The sequence below is a fragment of the Crassostrea angulata genome, chromosome 1 (genome assembly GCF_025612915.1).
Source record: "Crassostrea angulata isolate pt1a10 chromosome 1, ASM2561291v2, whole genome shotgun sequence".
In the NCBI taxonomy this organism is placed as follows: domain Eukaryota; kingdom Metazoa; phylum Mollusca; class Bivalvia; order Ostreida; family Ostreidae; genus Magallana; species Magallana angulata.
Window position 1 is genome coordinate 9,452,814 of NC_069111.1, and position 22,571 is coordinate 9,475,384.

General features: G+C 35.8%; 2 protein-coding genes across 2 annotated transcripts; both read right to left on the minus strand.

Moving 5' to 3' along the window:
* Positions 1-5,122: 5,122 nt before the first annotated feature.
* On the minus strand, positions 5,123-9,700 carry LOC128189750 (G-protein coupled receptor 83-like). The gene is made up of 2 exons (XM_052861492.1): positions 9,055-9,700; positions 5,123-7,479 (listed from the first exon to the last, which is right to left on the minus strand). Exon 2 carries the CDS (start codon positions 7,462-7,464, stop codon positions 6,388-6,390), a length of 1,077 nt encoding a protein of 358 aa, XP_052717452.1. The 5' UTR covers positions 7,465-7,479; positions 9,055-9,700; the 3' UTR covers positions 5,123-6,387.
* Positions 9,701-14,669: 4,969 nt separating this feature from the next.
* On the minus strand, positions 14,670-22,327 carry LOC128179859 (elongator complex protein 4-like). Its single transcript, XM_052847520.1, has 10 exons — positions 22,162-22,327; positions 21,499-21,534; positions 20,230-20,351; positions 19,982-20,095; positions 19,750-19,862; positions 19,508-19,635; positions 18,997-19,160; positions 18,528-18,636; positions 17,276-17,382; positions 14,670-17,084 (listed from the first exon to the last, which is right to left on the minus strand). Exons 1-10 carry the CDS (start codon positions 22,310-22,312, stop codon positions 16,962-16,964), a joined length of 1,167 nt encoding a protein of 388 aa, XP_052703480.1. The 5' UTR covers positions 22,313-22,327; the 3' UTR covers positions 14,670-16,961.
* Between the last annotated feature and the right edge of the window lie 244 nt (positions 22,328-22,571).

Consider the following 22,571-nt stretch of genomic DNA (forward strand, 5'->3'; position numbering starts at 1 on the left):
TACAGGATCTACATGTATTATTGTACATTGTCCAGATAGTTTGTATTATGACTCCATTAAGCTGATTTTATCATACCTATTGTTCCTCAGGTGAGCGATGTGGCCCATGGGCCTCTTGTTAATTAGCTCACCTGAGCTGAAAGATCAAGTGAGCTATTCTGATCACATTTTGTTTGTCGTCCGTCTGTCCGTCTGTCCGTTCATCCGTCTGTCTGTAAACTTTTCAAATTTTCAACTTTTTCTCAAGAACCACTGGGCCAATTTCAACCAAACTTGGCACAAAGCATCCTTAGCCTAAGGGGATTCAAAGTTGTGAAAATTAAGGACCACTCCCTTTTGCAAAGGGATATAATTAGGACTTTATGGAAAGTTTCAAAAATCTTCTTCTCACGAACCATAAGACCAGGAAAGCTGAAACTTGTGTGAAAGCATCCTCAGGTAGTGTAGATTTAAAGTTGTGAAAATCATGACCCCCACGGGTAGGGTGGGGCCACAATGGGGGGTCAAAGTATACAATATGAATATATAGAGTAAATCTTTAAAAATCTTCTTCTCAGAAGCTTATCAGCCTGGAAAGCTGAAACTTGTGTGAAAGCATTCTCAGGTAGTGTAGATTCAAAGTTGTGAAATCATGACTCCCACGGGTAGGGTGGGGCCACAATGGGGGGTCAAAGTTTAACAAAGGAATATATAGAGTAAATCTTTAAAAAATCTTCTTCTCAGAAACTAATCAGCCAGGAAAGCTGAAACTTGTGTGGAAGCATCCTCAGGTAGTGTAGATTCAAAGTTGTGAAAATCATAACCCCCGAAGGTAGGATGGGGCCACAATGGGGGGTCGAAGTTTTACATAGGAATATATAGAGTAAATCTTTAAAAATCTTCTTATCAGAAACTAATCAGCCTGGAAAGCTGACACTTGTGTGGAAGCATCCTCAGGTAGTGTAGATTCAAAGTTGTGAAAATCATAACCCCCGGCGGTAGGGTGGGGCTACAATGGGGGGGGGTGTCAAAGTTTAACAAAAGAATATATAGAGTAAATCTTGAAAAATCTTCTTATCAGAAACTAATCAGCCAGGAAAGCTGACACTTGTGTGGAAGCATCCTCAGGTAGTGTAGATTCAAAGTTGTGAAAATCATAACCCCCGGCAGTAGGATGGGGCCACAATGGGGGGGGGGGTCAAAATTTAACAAAAGAATATATAGAGTAAATCTTTAAAAATCTTCTTCTCAGAAACTAATCAGCCAGGAAAGCTGGCACTTGTGTGAAAGCATCCTCATGTAGTTAGATTCAAAGTTGTGAAAATCATTACCTCCGGGGGTAGGATGGGGCCTTAATGGGGGGGGTCAAAGTTTAACATAGGAATATATAGAGTAAATCTTTAAAAATCTTCTTCTCAGAAACTAATCAGCCAGATGATTCTTTATAATTGTGAAGACTTTGGCCCCAGGACAATTCTTTGGACTCACAAGAAGGTTCAGAGTTTGATGTAGGCTTATATCCCATATATTAACTATTGTTAAGGATCTTTTTGAGAACTGCAATACTCAACATGTGATATGACTATAAAATCATCCTGTTAGAAAAGGGACTAATGATTATAAACATAAGAATATCCAGGGGGGAAAATGGATTTTATTTATACAGGATCTACATGTATTATTGTACATTGTCCAGATAGTTTGTATTGTGACTCCATTAAGCTGATTTTATCATACCTATTGTTCCTCAGGTGAGCGATGTGGCCTATGGGCCTCTTGTTATTATACCAATACGACCAAGAAGTCATCATGCTAAGACTTCATTTTGGCAGAAATTTGGCTCTGTTTGATATTTGGACTTACACTTCCAGCAAAATATCCTTCATATTTCACTTCTGCATGGTAATCCTGTCCCAACTTCTGTGGTTTGCTGCAGTTTAAATTGAGTCCAATAAGTCCAAATATCAAGCCGAGCCAAATTTCTGCCAAAATTAAAAACAACTCTGAAAAATGCCTTAATAAATGCTATAATGTACTTTTTTAAATTTGAACTTATACATGTTTATCGTATAAAGAACATGCATCCTTTTTAGGATGACAAAAATTTTAGTAAATAGCCAGCATAAAGAAGTTTATGGACCATAGCGCTCACCTGAGTAGCGATGTTCAACTTGTACCGTACAGATAACAGAAAAAAGAAAGCTTTACAAAATGAAATACAACGCGGTGAACATTTTTAGAAAGTACATCGTATCCTTTATTATTTCATGTTTGAATCAAAGGGGGGGGGGGACAAGAAAAATCTGAATATATGCAAACAATCTCTTGTTGGTTAGGAAGTTCTTTATACCTGGTTTCATAGAGTACGATTGGAGCATGCGCGGATCTAGAGAAGGGGGGGGGCCAGGAGATCCAGCCCCCGTGTAAAATGTAAATTTCTTAAATTTACATTATATAATTACTAAAAATATGCCTTAGACACCCCCACATTTGGCAAACTCAAATAACCGTCGCCCCCCCCCCCTTCCCAGAAAAAATTGAAGCATCATCAAGTGGGTGATAATGAAAGTTCACCGAGACTCTGAGTACCTTGCGAGGTTTATGGTGTTAGATGTACGAGGCGGACCGGATTTGTCGAGCCCTAGACCGTGAAGTTTGGTCCCAGGAGACAGGAATAACTTAATTTGGGATATGATGTTTGTCCAGCAAGATCATTGCTAAAAACTAACCCTTAATATTTGTAAGTTGTCAAGTGTTTCTTGCGTTGAAAAGAATAGTGAAGCTTACCAAATCAATGACTGCTGAAATGTTAAAGACAGATTTAGATAAGATTAAGTGGCAAAAAGCTTCAAAGTTTAGCATAATGTATGTAAATGAGCTTTTGCAGTATAAATTGTTTGCACTTATCTAGTGTTAAATCTAGGATTTGAAAAGGGCATGTTAAATAATGGTGAGAAGGGCACTTTTCTCCGCGGTAAATATTATAAAACCTTGAAAGGGGCACCTTTTCTGCGGTAATATTATAAATCATTAATCCTTGAAACAAGCGTATTTTAAGGAGAATTTTGCATGATTTGCTTTTGCATTCACATTAAGTCTTATTCAATATTTTATTTTCAATCTTTTTTTTCTTTCTTAAATTGATTTACACTATTTTTATCCCTTAGAACAGTCATGGCATTGGTCTGACTAGTTTTAAAGTATACTGTATTAAAAATTCTTTATTTCATTTAGGCTTTAAGTAATATGTGAACTTGAACACATTTGTATCCAGTAATGAATAATAGGACATATATAATGTAGACAATATTCTCTTTTGAGCATGGGTGTAGGCTATTCCTGTCCACTTCTCAATCTAAAGAGAATATGTAGACAACTGATGGCAAAATTATGAAACCCTTTTTACCACAGAAATTTGGATATTGAAATGTTGTTTAAACCTTTTTGAAAATCAATTTGCATTAAAATCTGCATAACAATCTTTTACTATGAATTAAACTTCTGCATACGTCAAGAAGAAGAGTTACGTTTCTTGGGAAACAGAGAAAATTCTGGTTAATCTTATGATTGCATTAAAGCTTAAAAAAGAATATGAAAACTTCACATCTAGATTTTTATTAAAATGTTTAAATAGTGAAAACATGGTTTTAGGTGCCTCAGTTTTAAAAATTCAAATTATCTCCTTAAAATATATTCTTTTATGTTAATTCTATTTATAGAAAACCTTACGATGTCTCAGTGATAAGCTAGCTTGTACAATTTGGGTACTAATTTCAAAGAGAATAATTCAGTTGTTATTTATCAAATTATTGTACCAGTAATTAGGTGTCAAATCACCCGTTTATACAGGACAGCTGTGTATACCCCCTCGGCTTGGGCCTCTCCAGTTTACCTGTATCGTCTATTGTCTCAGGTCACTCGTGCGTGAAGTCCAGCGAGTTTGGGTTTAACTTTGCAATCAAAACAGAGGCTAGGGCAATGGTGGTTTTGAATTAAATTTACTTTCAATAAAAAGGGCATCACTTTTATATATTATGAACAGGGCATGGCGCCGCGTCACGCTAGTTTGCTTTAGATTTAACACTAGACTTATCACGGAACTAAAGATTCATTAACGGAAATGAATACAGATGACCGTAACAAAAGTTACTGATCGCCGCTTAACCTAATGATTCTTGGATTAATCCCTGGTTGCGAAAGTCCAACTATACTGAAACATTTGTTCCTTGCGAATGGCATCAGTAAGAAGTGATCGATCATAGTGATACATTGAAAAAAGAGCAAGGTCTCGTGTCATGAAAGGAACCGGCATGTTGTATTTACATCACGCGATTTCATCTACATCACGTGACATCTCAATATGAGCGACATCGACCTCCCCGAGACATGAAAAAAAACATTTGATTAATCTTATGCTGTTGTCTTTACAGGGCATTCCTCGTTTTACATGTAGTTTCTCCTCCGCTTATCAAAAGTGATCTTATAAGTTGTGTTTTCAACACTTTATTTCTTTATATAGAAACTACCATTTGAACCATCTGGTTTCTATGGGCGGAGGAAAGGGTTTAAAATACGTTTATGCAAAACGAACACACATACTTAAATACGAAATAGCGCCATCTAGCGTTTATTCAGTGCATGACTGTTGGTTTTGCATCTGCGATCGTTTGTTTTGCATCAGTGTCTGTTGGTTTTGCAATAGAGGCTGTTGGTTTTGTTTTAAGCTGGTCTGTTTCGTATTTTTGTATGTTTTTAAAAATCAGTTGTTCGTTTTGCATGAAGGTCTTTTTTACCCTTTCCGCCGCCCATAGGTTTTGCCAAATAGCATTTATAATACAAAAATAGAGGATTCTAAAGTGTGACAACAAAACTAGCATATACTCTATTCGACGAAGTTTGATTATTTTCTCGTTTTCTGAAAGTCATGTGAGGAACTGTAATTCTATAAACGTCACTTCAACCAAACTTATCCCTTAGAGCTTCTGTGCTGCAGTTGCTTCCACCCTCAACTTCCTTCACTTGATTACAATTTAGTCTATTTAAGTAAAAATCCATCTGCCAGACTTCTGTATTGATCTAGTTGTTGTAAATGATAACGTGGGCATAGGATAAGAAAAAAAACCCGGTATATAGGTTTGTGGATTTTATTTTCATTAGTGCACAAAGTTGTTACAATTTACAAACACAACGCGCTATCACAGACAGACATGGATGTTTGGACGATGTTTCCTCGAATGGAAAACAAACAAAGTAGTCAAAATCACTAGTTGCACGTTGAACCACTCTCTTGTTTGACACGAAGAATTACAATCCATACAAATACTTACTAGTATACTGTATAGTACACGTACATGTATTTGAATTTACCGAATCTACCTATGGTAAGTACTAAGGACATGCAGTTTATGACAACTGTATTATTTTATTATAAACCCACCCTAAATCCGCCAAAAAAAATTCATTTGGCGTCTAGTTTTATTATTTGGCCCAAATTTTAAACGAAATATAAAATAACATCATCAGGAACAAGATTGTATGTAATTTAAGACTTAATAAGTAGTATGAAACCAATCATTATCTGAATACAAGACTATTTATGACATCACGGGTATTTCCAGCCTTTTCCTCTGAACATTGGCATTTTCTTTGTCTTTGTAGGGAACATGGGCTGCATGCATCGACCAGCATGAACTCAATATAAGAAATTGTAGTTTATATTGGTGATGTACATGTATTTACTTAAAGCTAGTAACTGTTGTGATTGACGCATGCGGCCATCATTTTACTATATATTAAAAAATCTATCATACGGGGAGTTTTGGTTCTTCATTCTTGTTTCTGACGATTTCAACTTTAAATGATAACATAGATTTCCGCGGATCCACACGATGTTCACATGTACACGTTTGTTTACATATGTACACGTTCAATTTGGGTATATTTTTGTGCGTAAGATTAACATGGAATTTATAAATCAAACCTATTTTCCTATCAATTAAGGCAAAGAAGGCAGTGGAAAGGCAAACTACAGTTTCCGTACTCCAATGTTCCATCACATAGAACCATTTTAACAAAGCCTTGGACTTTCAGTAGGACGTTACTATTTATTTCTTGCGTCAAAACAAGTAAAAATGACGCTGGTTTCAAGCGAAATATGCACTGATTGCGTAGTCTTCGCTCAAAAGTCAGACAAATCTTGTTTATTTCAAAGAGCCATGGCTGAGTGGTCAGCAATGAAAAAAACAGGCCTACGTCACTTTGCTGGTTCTATTTATAAAAATAAAACATTATAACGCACACTTTACTGCATTAGAAACATGAAGCTTATTCTCACACTAGAATGAACATTTGAGCATGAAAAACAATGACATGATTGTGAACAGTATTACATGACGATGTTACACTGCATCATTTGTCCGCACTGTACGGTGTTCGACAACGCCCGTACAGTGACTTCAGTTCCTCCCGAAACTTCCTGTCACGGTAAGCATAGATACACGGGTTGATGGCTCCATTCAGGAAGTACGACCACACAAAGGTATAGTAAACCTGGGCCTCTGGAAGGGAGAGCTTACAGTCCAGGTCACGTGTCAGGAAGAAAAGCAGCGCCAACACGTGATGAGGAGTGGCGCAAGCAATATAAGCGAATGTCACGGCCAGAAACGTGAACGTTTTAGTGACCGATTTGGAAATGCAACTTCCGTTGGACCCTCGCGTACTGGCATTCGGATTCAGGGCCACGGAGCTTACCCGGTCTTTGAATTTTCCAGACTTCAGGACTCTTTTGGCGATACAGACGTACACAACAATAAGCCAAATGGAGACTATCACAAAATAAAGAAGCGTGGAGAAATGGTAAATCGGCATATAGACCGTATCTTTGTAAGTGTCGTCCATTAAACAACGCGTTCCGTCTAGACCTCTTACCCCGGTTGGAACTCGAGTTATTCCAAATAGAATGGGAGCTGGCCACGACAGAAATCCTGCAACAACCAGACTAAAAAGGCACATTATCTTTGCCATCCTTAGAGAAATCTGCGTTGAATGTGGAGTCATGATTTTTCGGTATCGCTCAATTGCTATGACAACCATAGCGGAAGTAGAGGCTACGGCAAAAAAGTACAAAATGAACCGGGTAAACTTACAGAACCCATTTGACGGGTACGTCATCGAGTGCACCAGATAAAATATAATGAGAGGGGCACTGATACAGCAGTTAAGTATGCCCAGACAACTCAGCCAGATTATGAACAGACGGTAGTTGGAGACCTTAAATTTCCGGTAGTACAGGACCAACACGTGCACATTCCCAATCATTCCCGCCACAATGACAAAGCCTAGCAACGCCAGGCCTCCGTAGAAACGACGTGTGTGTTGCTGGTTTATTTCCTCCAGCGTCACATTGGGTCGTGTAAGGCTGTTCAACATCCAAGAAAAACACTGATTCTGCAACGATCCAAAAGATTCCGTAAGATTGTCGTCCATGATATTTTTAGATGTCTGGAATATACCAAAGAAATTCCATTTAGTCTCGATCGAAATACGTAAAAATGTAAACATACAATAACATGTATCTGCATTAACTTGTACCTTTTTTAATTAGTCATCAATTATCAATTATAAATGGGTACATGGCTAGTCTAATTCAAACACGCCATGTACGTACTAAATAACCATTCAAAATAGTTAATTTTATAGGAAAAAACACTTACAATCGCTAAACTTGCCTATTTTATAACAGAGATTCAGAACGTCAGATAAAAAAATTATCAACCTAATGATTTAATTTACTAACCTGAAATTTACTTCCGTAGTTAATTACACACGTTGGCAAATACTCTCTCTCTCTCTCTCTCTCTCTCTCTCTCTCTCTCTCTCTCTCTCAAATTTATAAGTTGAGCACTGGCGTCGGAAGCAAATTGAAAGTGTGTGGGGGGGGGGGGGCTAGACTGATCCTCAGAAATGTTGAGAGAAAAAAACCTAATTCTCAAACTCAAGAAAATCCTAATCCGTGGGGAGAGGGGATACTTCCAAATCCAAAAATCTTACCTCCGTGGGGGGGGGGGGGGGGGGGGGTTACCTTTAGCTCCAATACAAAATATCTTATCTACCAAATTTTTTTTCTTTCAAAAATCACGATATTCCTAATCCGGGGAGGGGGGGGGGGGCTAGTATGCCTATGACTCCAACTTCTCAATCTTTCAATCTTTCAAAAGTACAATTATATTATTTCCTGCAAAAAAAGTGGGGGGGGGGGCTGAACCCATAATCTGCTATGTGCATAATGGTTAGGTCTAATTTTGCAAAATAGTGGGGGGGGGGCCTAAGCCCCCCCCCCCCTCCCCCCCCCGGTTCCGACGCCTATGTTGAGAAATCTTTATCTTCAAAACCATGTATTTTGATTCATTAGACCCCATGAAAATCAGCATATTGACTGCATACTGGATAACAAACAATGTTACGAGGTGTGTATATTTACGCAAAGAACGTCAAGCACACGCCATTATTCAAACTCCGGATCGTATACAAACATCCATCAATCTCTTTTCCTCTCATTTTCTGCTTTTTGTCCCATTATTAATAAAGCAGAAAATCTGGAACTATTTTTTTCCAATTTCAAACAGACACACGAGGCTGTGCTTTGGAAACAAAACATTGCGTTTCGTTTCTTAGTTGCCAATGACATTGGAATCGGTTTGGAACACTTGGAAACCATGCGTAGTTTATCGTCAAAAATAACAACATGTGAAGCTTCCTCTAGCTGTGAAGATTTAACTAATTATATTTCTTTCAACATATTAAGACGATTCAAGGTATTTTCTTATGTTGTAAGGATTGTAAAGAAAATGCTTGAACTTAAAAGTACAGCTCATATACCGGTACATTGCACACATGGTTCCTGATTCATGAATCGTTAGAATAAAAGTTTTATTTATTATTCCTTGGCTGAAATTTCAAACATCAGCATCATGCAACAGGTATTCAACTCTTTCAAAATCAGTAGTGTGAGGCTAAATGAACATCGAATCCTCTGAAAAGATTTATTTTAGATCAAGATTGTAAAAGTATACTCACTATGCCTGTTGGAACGATGTTATTTCTATGTTGTATCTAAGCTGTCCAGCTATTAACACCTCCATAAATACAACATAAATGCTTTAACGACCCCTCACCTCCTTCGAGGAGGAAACGATAAAATCGTACATTTCTCAACAATCGTGCTCACCCAAAGGCCGCTCTGCAACGATGAAGACGTGTCGAACTCACTGTTGCAAGCGATGGTCCCGAAGAACTTTTTCCGCGTACATCACTCCTGGTGATGGGATCACCCGGTCTCTCATCTTCCTCTTATATACAAAGTCTAGATTGTGATGATATGATTGGTCTGTGATGCTGTCTCTTATATAGGGCGTTGATTGTGTTCGATGAGCGAACATGGCCCGATACTTGACGTTTTGTTGTAAAACGCCGTACAGATTTTACGTCTAGAGAGAGCTTTGTATCAGTAAATATTTGATTGGCATGGACACAAGTCTCCCGAAAAAAATTTATATAATCCGTTGTTCCTTTCTATAATACAGCAAACATTCTACTAGAAAATATAGAATAAATGAATAATAATGCGTTTTCATCATGTTTTGCTTTACAGTTGAAGCAGCAAGGTTTGCTTGAAAACAAATAATGCAATCACAAAGAAGCCCCGATATTTCAAATGACACCACGTATATCCGGGTACTAAATCATTGATTGTGCCATTACTACTTTTGTGATTTTATGCATATACATGTACATATTTTAAGACTGGGGGTGTCTGTTGTTTGAAGCTCATTGATAATTGATTGTAATGCTTATCCCCTATTAGATTGCATCCATAGAAATAATTTTTTAAATTTTTATATTGTAGAGTCTGACAAAAATAAAGAAAAAAACTCGACCAAAATCGAAAACCTATGAAACAATACAACTCACCCCTACCCCCACCCACCCTAAAAAAAATCCAACAATCCTGTACACTAGTACTCATTAACATTTAATCAACTTTTTTAAATGGATTAAAAACACACCCCGATATTTCATGAATAAATTACACTCGGTTCGATATTGTTCAATGTTATTAATTTGTTTGCATAAAAAGTTTCCATCCTCAAACACTTCTGAAAGATATTATAAACATTCACTGCAATTTGTCTAACGACACATTCAAGCATGCGATGAAATGGAAATTCTGTAACATCCTTGCTATAGGTATTGAGTGATCTTGATTGTTGATTTCCAGGCTAATGGATTGAAACTAGGTGAACAAAGCTCCAAGAAATGACTTTCAGACCTATGTTCAATTTGTTGATGTTAGCAGCAGATTGTTTCACTAAACATTATACAAACTCTCACAGTAATATCCCGTTTTGTTTTCGTTTGTCTTGATTAGCTATTACTCGCAATCGTTTGATAAACTTCCAACGGTAACCGTATGCAACATTCTGGGAAGTCATTATGTAAGACGAGTATGTTCACACTTTCAAAGAACAGTTCCTTTGTGTGATATTACTTATTTGGATCTATCACTGATCTAGTTCTTTGATGTACTTAAATAAATTTGTATTTATGTCATCATGTATATAGGTTTAATCTTCTTTCTTTTTTTACTCAATGAACAATAAGTGCCCACAAATTACAGATAGGGCCGGGTTGGCAGATATTGTAACCCTAATACTCCAAGGTATGAAAGATAAAGTATAAACTGCCATATGGTTGTTGAAGATGAGCATAATTTTTTATTTGTGTGTCCTCTTTATAAACAACTACGAAGTGAATATTGTTCACTTAAATAACTCATGTATATCGTAATTCTATTCTCTTTTGAGAAGTAGAAAGACATAGCCAACATACATGTACATTTATGTAGGCTATGCCTTCCACTTCTCAAAAGAGAATAATCGTAATTCTTGATCCAGCAGATGTGAAATCAACAAGAAATATTCGTAACTTTAACTAACTTAAGTGGTATTGGACATCTGTCGATATTAATGTTGATTACAATACATTATAACTAAATACTTTCATCGTTTTAGAATTTTCATATTTAACAATATTTAGCCAAAAAATACGTTGTAAAAATTTTGGGAAGGTAAAACTTTTAAAACCCCCAGTGGGATTCGAAGTCATGACAGGTACAGATTCGAAGTGCACCCTTAACTCACTGCGCTACGCTTAAGGGAAAGAAACTTTTAACAAAATTAAATTTGATTTTATTGTTTATTTTGATAAACACATCACAATATGGAAGTGTCCCAGGCCACCTTAATACGTGATGCATTTAACCTAAGAAAATCTATGTATTAACCATACCTGTATTTGCATACTTTATTTTTGACTTGCGTTACACGTGGTTTTCGTAAATTAATTGATTTGTGTTAAGTTTAGGTCAGGTATATGGATTTTCATTCATTTCAGCGATATTTTCTAAAGTTTTCAATGTGATTCTTATGAATACTCCCCTCCCCCCATCCCTTCCACAGACCCCTTTACTTGACTTCAGTTCAGAGAGAGAGAGAGAGAGAGAGAGAGAGAGAGAGAGAGAGAGAGAGAGAGAGAGAGAGAGAGAGAGAGAGAGAGAAATATTTCCCAACACTTCGAGATTTTTTAACTTTAATCAAAGTACTGAAGTACTGAGGGGAGTTGATTTTATCGATTATCATTTATTTTAAAATCAACTTATCTGGCATGGTATATTAGTTTCTAGTCTGTATTTGAATTACGCACTTTTTTACTATATGAATTTTTAGACTTTCCCGACAAGAATTTCGAGAAACCCCATTTGAATCATGTGTAATATTTAAAAATAGATTTCAAACTATGTATTAGTGATCGGAACAATTCTAAAAATCGTATGGATCCAAGCACTATTGATATCGAACTCTAGTCTCGTTCAAACATACGCTCGGCTGTCTCCGTTAATCTCCGACGCCTATGGCTTGGGTTCGGTATTCAGAATACAGGGTTTTCAATATAATTTCTAACAAAAGATAGCAGAACACAAATAGTTAAAAAGCATAGGCATACATGGGTGGTTTGTTAGACATTAATACGTCTGCTTCTTTGTTTGTTGTTTTAGCAATTATTGCATGACTTGTGTGATAAAAACATCTCCATAATTTTCTCTCCGTGAGAAGACATATTGTTCGCAAAGACGTCCAAATGTTTTGCCAACTGTAGCATAAACATGTTCCGTCTAGTGATTACGTATATTACAGTCCTATATAATCAAAATGTTGGTGCTAATAAATCAAGATCTATTTGTACTTTGGAGAGGATTAGATAGTAACCCATTTAAGCATTCAGTGATAGAAAGAGACAGAAAGGAAGAAACTTGGAAGTGCCATTGACAAGTATAAGCATTACACATATTTAATAATAACCTAGCTGAAAGCCATGCACTCACCATGCGCTACGCGGCCCTATGTAGGGGGACGGAGGGGGTCCGGACCCAACCCCCCCCCCCCCCCTCCATTGGAATATCCAAATTTATTTATTCAATTCACAGTAAATGTACCAAAAACAGGCCTCGGACCATTTGATAAATATACATGTAATTATCTCACTTACGCCCCCACGCCCCCCCCCCCCCCGGGTAAAAAATTTCTTGATCCCCGCTCAAGGTTGTTTTGTGTCAAGTTTGGTATTAGAGAATAGTAAATTACGATATATACAGTACACCAATCAGACAGTTACAAAAGTTCACTTATGTATTTTGCTCGGGTGCACTATAATAGATTCACCAAACATATATTTAAGGTACAATGTCTCTCTCCCTTAAGAGGGACAATTTCTCGCTCAGGGTAATCAATATAAAAAATGAAATTCGTTTACAGTAATTCTTTAACAAAGTAGTTTCTATCCCTATTTTTTCTGCAACGTACAGATACTAAATACATGTATGAAGCAAATCATTATCACAATATCAAACGTCTGTACATGTATATGAATGTATGGAAGGATTTTATAATTTTGATCCGAAACTTACAATAAGTGGTTCTAAGTGAATTCTAGCTCTCTACTTTCTGCATCGAGATAAGTTTACAAACGCGTTGTGAAAGTTAGAACGTTGGTGGAGTATTATGGAAAGCTTTTTGTTGAATTACCCTTCGCTTCTGGTACCGAGTTACTCTAAATCTGCGTTCTTTCAAGTTTTGGATTCAGAATGTTAAATGCACAGCAGTGCAATGGTCGACTAAAAAACAGGCAATCAGAATAATTGAAAATTAAAAGCACAAAAAAACCAAATCAAAATGGTCGCTTTGCATATGGCACCACACACAACAGTATTTCAAAACTATACTTAAAAACGTTGTACATTAAAATTGGAATTTGACGTCATCACTTAAGTTTGGCAGTGATAATTTACATGTAGTTTTTAATAATTGTTTTTAAAGTAAACATCAGTTTTTGATTAAGCACACTATCTTTTATCAAATAGTTTTAGAGCATTACATTTGTTATATAATTTAACCCTTACTGTTTAACAAATTATATATTATATGAAGTATACTACATGTATAAAGGTACATCGCATCGGCTATCCAAATTTTCTTTGTCCGCTAGTCCTGCAGCTAGTGATCTGATCAGTCAAAACTCAAAACCTTCAGTTTTACAATCCAAAGTGTCCTCGTTGACAGTACCATTTGCAAGTAAATTCTTTATAACTTTGCCGAACCCTTATATCGAACTGATTCAGGAATTTGGCAATATGCACGAAAACTAAGAAGTGTAACGTTGTATTATTAATGTTATTATTTTGGCAGAGGGTTTGTTGCGTCCATGCCCGCCTAGTCATTGTGTTGTGCATGATAATGGGTTGTATGTACAATCTCAGGTGTTCGAAGAAATAACTTACATCCTTTCTTAAATTAAGGCAATTTCATTAAAATGTTGAGAGCCATGACTAACGAGGGCTTGGCACACAAATGAGTCCTGTCTTATTTAGTTTCAGCACAAGTGGACGCGTTCTGTGAGGAAGGCTGAATCATATATATGTAGATGTTCGAAAGTACGTGGAACTGTTGTAACCGATATTTGTCATATTTTGACTCATCGTCTTTATTTCCTCTCATCGCTGTGACCGAACGAAAAACAAGTGAAATGCAATTAAGCTCAACTTAAAAACTAGCGATATATATTCAATCGCAGAAAGCCTTCTCTTGTCTGTAACCGATTGTGATTAAAATTAGTACCAACAAAGCTTCCAGGGAAATGTAAACCTGCCAATGAAGCAAGTTCGACTAAGCGAGCACGATGTCGTAATGACTGCAAAGAAATCTGAAGAGACATATTCTCAAAACACAGCGTTCATTTCTTAATTGGATTAATGCACAATGTTTGCACTCTTGAGTCGGCGTAAGGTCGCACGCGCCGACAGAGTTTGGATGGTGTTCCGTTATCAGTAGCTCGGTCACGTAACCTATCCTATTGGATCCTTGACTTTCCAGACACGGTTGTCCAACAAGGGAATTGACGACACGTCTGTATTTCGGCAATAATATGAAAAATTTAATCTAATGAACAAATGCGGCGAATTGACAATTAACCTACATGCATGCAAGTCTTCATTTTATCCAGTGTTGACATCGTTTCTGTGCCCCCCCCCCCCCCCTGCCTTGAAGAACATGGAAAAATAAGAACTCAGAACAAATGCTTACTAGTTTAATTATAAATCTTTTCTTTTTAATTCATCAAGTTTGAATTATAAGATCACAAAAAAGTGCAAAACCAAGATTTTGTATGAAAGAGGGTAGGATTATTTTAAAGAAACATAAAAGAAATCGTTTTTGGTTTCTTGGGATCACTTATCAACAAAAGCAATTCAATGTTTTGTTCCTGAACCAATTAAATGTATCTAAATATCGTACATTGTTGTCGCCTGTATTGAAGTTTGTCATTTTAAGACTGTGCACATACACTATAGTTTTTATTAATGTGTTTCAAACACCAATACAACAGCTTTTTAGATTCGAACGGATTTATGTTCAATATGATTCTGTAATTTTTATATTATCCGTTCTTACCCGCCTTATTCATCCGTGTTCTTAACCATCATATTTTACAACCATTATTTAAAGATCATTTTTATGTTTCGGCACAGAATGAAACCCATAATTAACGACAGCATTAATGCCACGCTCAGTGTCCGTTCTTGTGTACCGTCCTATCTATAACATTAATCACCATTTAGAGAATTATCGGCAGAATAAAAAATTCATTTGTACATTCGTTGGGGTGAAATACCGAGGGACTTTGCCGAGTATCTAGAACAAAGCACTTATCATTGAATTGATACAATAAGGCTAGACGCCGGTCTGTCAGTCCTGAACTTAGAACTGTTCCAAATCGTCCGGTCTCATATGAGTAGTGCTGAACGCTAACGATTCTGTCAGAGGGCTCGCGATGCATTCTTGAACATCATCACTCATATCATTTCATTATTAATCCATATTGCGAGGCACGCCTCCTAGATGCATCTGGAAGAGGAATTAATTTCTAAAAAGCAAATTATATAATTTGCAGGGAAATGACATCCATAGCAATCTTTTGTATGGTACACTCATTCTTTTCAGCCCCCTCCCCCTTTTTTCAATGTTCAAATTTGTTGCTAGGGGCTTGTCGTGATATTTGGATTTCAAAAGTTCTAATATGCACTAATTGAATTTACCATTATCTCTTTCGGAAAAATCCCCACCTAAAAGATCACGTTGGCCTAAAATAGGGGACTTTAATATCATTGTCATGGTAAATTGGTTCAAAACATCATTAGCGAGTCCTGCATTTATCTTTCTAGAAGAGCCCGAGTAATGGTGATTTATCATGCGACCAGATATCGAGTTTATGAAAAAAAACCAAAGCCCCAGTGATGGAGAGCTCTCGCACTTATTAAATCTAAACCTGGCAGCAACAGATTGAAACAAGGGAGGATTCTGACAAGATGCTGTCATAATGAATAATGGAAACCTGCACTCTACTTCATTAAGGTGTCCAAAACTCCTCAACAACAGAGGATTATGTCTGGGAATGTCTCCCTACAAAATACGGACAAACATATTAATAATTTTACTTTACTGAATGATGACATGTACATGTATATTTGTGTAGCTTATTCATGATCTTCAATTTGCTCAAAATGCCGCAATTTTAAAAAAGTAAACCTCTTCTTGCTATATTAGTATCATTTGCATTGAATTCCTCAATTTCAACAGGGAAGTATAAACCGTTATACAAGTCTCTGATTTCAAGCGGTTTTTCTTCCAGATAACTTTGAACAAACAATTTTTTTTTACCAGTGATATATTTCTAAGAGACCAATTCTGACGATTCACGTGTACTTGTTCAAAGCTTGGCTTTATGTTTTCAATTCAAGTCCTTATATATAGTCCTTTGTATTTGATTTAAACAAATTTACTTCCAACAAACAAAGGATAGAGAGGCTCATGGGCTTAATTGTAACCAGATGGAGTACAATTATACAACACGAAGATGCGTAGAAGGGTACGATCCAAACAAGTTATAATCAGGTTGAAATGAAGCATTCATTTAAACAGACGCTGATTGGAAAGAAATTGTGATGAAAATAGGATGGTCAACCAAAATTCAACTGATTCCTTGACTTGGTGCTATTTTCTTGATTAAGTGAGATTTATCACGCACACTTTTTGATATCACACTATGATACTCACAGTTATATTTAGATAGCAACCAGGAATGTACATGGATGCACTCTGCTTGTTCAGGAGTAGAAAATGGGTGAAATTATTTTTATTGTTAAAATTTAGCCCTCAAAGATATCCTAAAAGTGTGTGCATCTTAAATTTAGAATTCTTGTGGAAAATCATCATTAAAGAAAAAATTAACACTTTATACAGAGGGATGAAAGACATTTAGGAAACATGAATAACACATTAACTAATTCTATACAGCAAAAAATAAACTCAGTCCTTTTAAAAATCGAGTTTATTGGGTTTGGTGGTAGAGCAGAGAGCAGTGGAGGGCTGGAGGTGAGGTAATGGGTCCTCCTGGTTTCGGTTCGCAGTCTCTGACAACTCCGGGGGCAGGTGAAGTTTCTACAGACAAAAAACCCGTGCAAACTGTCACATATATTTCCATATGAGTCTATATAATGACATTAACAGTACTGTAAGTCAGAACATGCAAAAATTCTAAAAATATCACAACTTTTTTTCAGCCAATTAAATTGCATACTAATTGAGAAAATTTTATAACTGCTTCTATGTTAATATAAACATACATTTACCTCTATTGTAAATTTTTTTCGCCTAAGTTTGAAGGCAAAATCTAGTGTATCAGGCATATGGCACAGCAGGGAGTTCAGGCGTGGTAGCTGGACAATGTTAAACAAGCCTGACGAAAGAAAATGTTAATATCAATCAACTCTTGTAACAGAGACAAAATGTCAAACTGTGGATAATTTCTGTAAACGTATTATATTTGGCAAGTACGATATTTGGTGGAAATTAGTTTTTGAACAAGTTGGCGCGGATTCGAATAAACATATTCCTGAATGTGACTATTCTTATACATATATGCATGGCATTTGGCAATGTACTTGATTTAGCAGAAGCCGCATTCCGCCAAAAGCGCTCAATAGAATATACAGCCAAATGTACCAGTAGTTCATTTACAGTATGATCTCCAAGCATATAGGCACCTTATGTTTAGATAATAATGCCCTCCCCCTTCTCTACCCGACCCCAATTGTGGATTCTAATCATTTACATTTTTGGTACATTTTAGAGTTTAGTGCTATAACTGACTGAATGAACTTAATTTATTTTACAAAGATTGGTAAACAAGTTACACAACTTATTTTAATATCTCTGGTTGGCACTGACCGTAGTGCGAGGAGGTCACTGATATGGGAGGAAGCCGGAGGGCTTGGAGAAAACCCAGCGGGCGACCACTATACCCTACCACAAACATCCATTGCTTATCATGGGGATCATACTTATGTCACAGCACTGAAATGTGAGTGCACAGTACACTCTGCTACTTGGACACCCAAGCCCTCTACTGTGCTTTATGTTATCTGGGTACTACCGTATTATTTCAAACAAGATGGTGTTTATTGATCTTGTAAAATATGTCAGCAGTCCACTTGATTTTTATCGGAAGAAAATGTAAATCATGAAGGAACTATCCAATTCATTTTGATGATTGCTTGTTGTTTTTTAAACTTAAACTTTACCTAGACATTGATATTCTATGCATTTAAATTTTGTAATAATGTTTATGTAGCAAGTATTTAGGCAAATTTTAAGGTGGGTTAGATATAACTTTTTCTGAGAATTCAAGCAAATTATAAATCAAATCAATTCATAAGGAGACATGATAAATATGCATCATTAAACAGAGAATTGGCATGAATAACGTTTGTGAAAGATAGACCAGCAATTGCTAGTATCATATGTGTCTATAAAAAAATAGGTGTGGGGTTAAAGTTTACATTTTTTCATACATAAATTAATGTTAAACAATTTCTGGCTTACCATGATATTCTTTAAAAGCTGGGTTTTTCTCTTTGTCAGATCCAGCAAAACTGTCCATGTGTAGCACCGTGTCACACATCTTGCGCAGTCTCCCGACATAACCTGGAATCTGTGTCAAGTCAAAAGAAAATTACTGCATAATGAGAATTATATCACTCACTACTTGGTGGTTATAATCCACTCCTATTCTCTTTTCGAGGAGCAGCAAGTCACCCTTGGGTAGGAAAGATGTGGTTATAATCATGTGTAGCATTCATGCATTAAATGCGGTCAACTTTTAGGATAGAGAAAATGAAGTATTGAAATTCTCTGATTTTTAGCAATGCACTGGTTATATAATAATTTAAAATCAGCATATGGAAACAAGTTATTTCTGGGTTAAACTCAATTAAGTTACTGTTTCATTTTATATTGTGACATACAATGTATTTTGACAAGGTATGCAACACAAAACTTGATCAGCCCATACCTGAAATAAATGTGTAGGCATGGTTATCATACACACGGCGAAGGCAGACCTCATCAACACCCTGAGTGCCAGCAAGAACCTGGGGAGGGAGTAGTCCAAGTCCTCCTGGTTACTGGCCAGACCCCCACACTCATCCCACAGAGGAGAACCCAGGGAGTGGACAGCTGTGAAGACACAGGGAATAATAATATAAATTTGTGAACACCCAATTTTTGTCATAGTTCCCTTTAGTTTATTTTTGTCCGAAAAATTAAGCAAGATTTTAAAATTTGCAAGATGTGCTTCTCGCTATTTTAGGCGGATATCAGTTAAATTTCTATGTGTTTACATTGGGTAATTGGGTAATTAGGAATCTAGAGTATACAAATATCATTTATTGGTACATTTCAATAGATGAAATACCGGAAATAATCCAAATATAGTTGAGGGTAGATAATTCATTTTTTCACTTTATAAATATTAATTGAGAAAACCTCTCTTATTCAGATCCTCAATCATAAAGTTCTCTTACCTATTCTTAATATGCTTCTTTTATCTGTCTGTTCTGTTGTACTAAAATGCCCTCTATCAATCTCTTCTTTGATTCTATTCAATAAATACTTATACTTGGGATTTAGATCTTGGCATTCTTTACATTCTCTGTCCAAAGATATAGAGTGTAAGTTATGAAAATAGAAGAGCAATAATGTACCAGTAATAATTAAATGAAAAATGAATTTAACTTGTTCAGTGTTAATGGGAACTACTACTGACCTTTCCAGTTCCTCAATTCCAACAAGAGCTGGGTTTACAGATGAGATGAGCTGTGGTTCCATTACTTTTGTAAGATCGTAATAATGACCAAACTTAGAACTAGAGTGACCTGCCTGAAAGAGTGGTTGAGAAAATCAGTCGCAAAATTCTGTTGGATGAACATGTACATAGAGAAATTCCTATTTTTCAAATGAAATTATTGCTTATTTCAAAATCTTAAACAACTATGCACCTGACTGGCAGGTAAATGCTGATATCGCCAGGCTATTTTCATGTTTTCTGACTGTTCAGGTGAGTTTCCCTTCATCACATCACCTGGATCATCTAGTATTGGTCCAGGGAGCTCCTGTCAATATACAAGCCGCATTTCAAATACCTATGATATGATGAGACATAAAAGAAATAAAAAACATGCTTAAACATGGTAAAAATGCCATAATTTAAAAAAATAATTTTCATATAGATGTTCAAGTATAGAACCTTGATAATTTGTTGAGGATCCTGATCAGCACTGGCCAGTAACAAGGAGTGGCCAGTCATGGCTGCCTCTGCAGAAAAGTACTTCAACAGTAGACGGGAATAGCTGCCGTACACATCTTCCTCTGTTTGAGAAAATATTTGTATGATTACTTGTTCATCATGTTCATGTATATATACTTGTTCTAAAATAAGTCCAATTCAAAATCCTTGTCAATATAGACTAAAATGTACTCTTGATAAAAAATGTACCTTTGTTAAACAAATACACAAAATACCCCAAAATCCCACTGTAAAAAGATCCATCTTGTCTCCATGAGAAACATTTCATTTTAAAAAGATTTTTCCACAAAAACAGATTTTCTTTACATTGATTTATATTATATATTACATGTATGGAAAACAAAGGGGGACGACTTATTTCAATTTTCTAGCAATTCTGATTCTGTACTGAATGTTTATGTACAATTGGTAACTAAAATTTGCCACATATTCATATGACTACTCCCTTTTTTTAGTTCGTTAAGCCCCGGAACCCTCAAAGGATAAATATGATATTTTACAGATTTAAAATGTTTTAGTTATTAGAAATGACCTCCATCTTTGCTTAGCCAAGTGTTTAAATCATATCTGCTCATTTATCTGCTATCTGAAAGCTATGTCAAAGAAAATGTTTGGATACTTCTTGTTTCAGTGAAGTTGTACATGCATGGGTCTATAAAACTTCTTACTACCCGGGGTAATCTATTTTGAATCTTTACTTGACAGTGGTGACTGTATTCACTCTTTTCGACCTGCCTTGAGAAGATGTACTTTGGTTTCAACATACATGTAAAACTATACTAAAATTACAACCCAGATATAAACAGCACAACAAAAATCTACATTGACAAGAAAGAAAACCCAAATAGAATATTGGTTAAAAAAATAATTACATAATCTATCTATACACATGATGTTACAGCTTCAACTTAGATGATGATGAAAGAAGTGCATTATACCTAGAACCATTTAAACAAGAGCTTGGACTTTGGGTAGTTGTATAAAAAATGCATTGTGACGTAGGCCTGTTGATTTCATTGCTGGCATTACAGCTATGGCCCTTTGAAATCAGATTTGTCTAGCCTTAGAGCTAAGACTACGCAATCGGTGTGTATTTCGTTTGAAACCAGCGTCATTTTAACTTGTTGTGATTACATCCTACTGAAAGTCCAAGGCCATGTTAAAATGGTTCTAAGAGTCTGTGTACTGGAAATTACAATATATACCAACCAATTAAACATACTGTTCCAACAGCAAGTCCGCCACCTAAAAAATAATTTGAAAAAAAATCAATCACCATTGATAATACATGTATTTTCAAAGAAGTTAGAGATTTTAAAATTGCTTCATTTCAAACAATAATGGGGTTCACTATGTTTTACGAAATGTACATGCATTAGAAGTAATGAGTTCACAATGCACTATGAATGCCATATTCTAATAATTCTGAATCATTAATTTCCCAAAAGTATTCCATTTGTTATATAGAAATCACGAAATTTTATTGCCTTAAAATACCCATGCATGTTTATGTACAGTTATGACTGTCCAAAATGATGTTACATTTAGATCAGACTTTAACTGCATAATTTATCAAATCATCATACAGGATTCAAATCATAATGTACTGCACCAAATTATTATCTTTATACTCAGATTTCTCAAGCCAAGCCAGTCAGGTTTCATACATGTAAAAAATAATTCTTATAAAAGAAAAGGGAACCAATTTAGTGTCATAATATAGAAACTGTACTTAAAGCTCTCTTAACCTGCTCCCATACAATTACAGTATCTCCATGATAAAATATTTTAACACTAAAGATAATGGCACTATAGCCACCAGCTCTTTCACGCACAGTCTCTGCTCATTCGGTTATAATTGAATTCTTTTACCTATAATATTGTCGAGAGACGGGACACCTGAGGAAATAAGTAGCTGATTGTTAAATAATGACGGTTTAGTTCCTGGTATTTGATTTATTTTAACTCGAGCTTTCTTCTGAAAACTTGTAGTAGCCATGCTGCAGTTGAAAAACGTAAACATCCGGTATATAGTCGATAAAATATTCCACATTAAGGCTGATGTTAGATTCTTATCCTTGAATATTATACAATAAACAAATATACATAAATGTTGAATATTTTGATTGCAAAATATAGTTTAATCGATTTAATCAAAACTAGCTTAGAACAAACTTATAGAAAAATATTCATAGTCTTTAATTTATCGCTTATAATATCACTCTTTAATTTGGGGAGGTACGAAAGTTTGTGTAAGTTTGTTAACATTTACAGATTTCTTT

Bases quoted from the DNA above. Each gene is read 5' to 3' on its own strand.
- LOC128189750 (XM_052861492.1), bottom strand. From the start codon at position 7,464: ATGGACGACAATCTTACGGAATCTTTTGGATCGTTGCAGAATCAGTGT.
- LOC128179859 (XM_052847520.1), bottom strand. From the start codon at position 22,312: ATGTTTACGTTTTTCAACTGCAGCATGGCTACTACAAGTTTTCAGAAG. The intron at 19,636-19,749 runs GTCAGTAGTAGT...ATCTTTGGACAG, and splicing joins GGAATTGAGGAACTGGAAAG to AGAATGTAAAGAATGCCAAG. The intron at 19,161-19,507 runs GTAAGAGAACTT...GTGTCTTCACAG, and splicing joins AAGAAGCATATTAAGAATAG to CTGTCCACTCCCTGGGTTCT.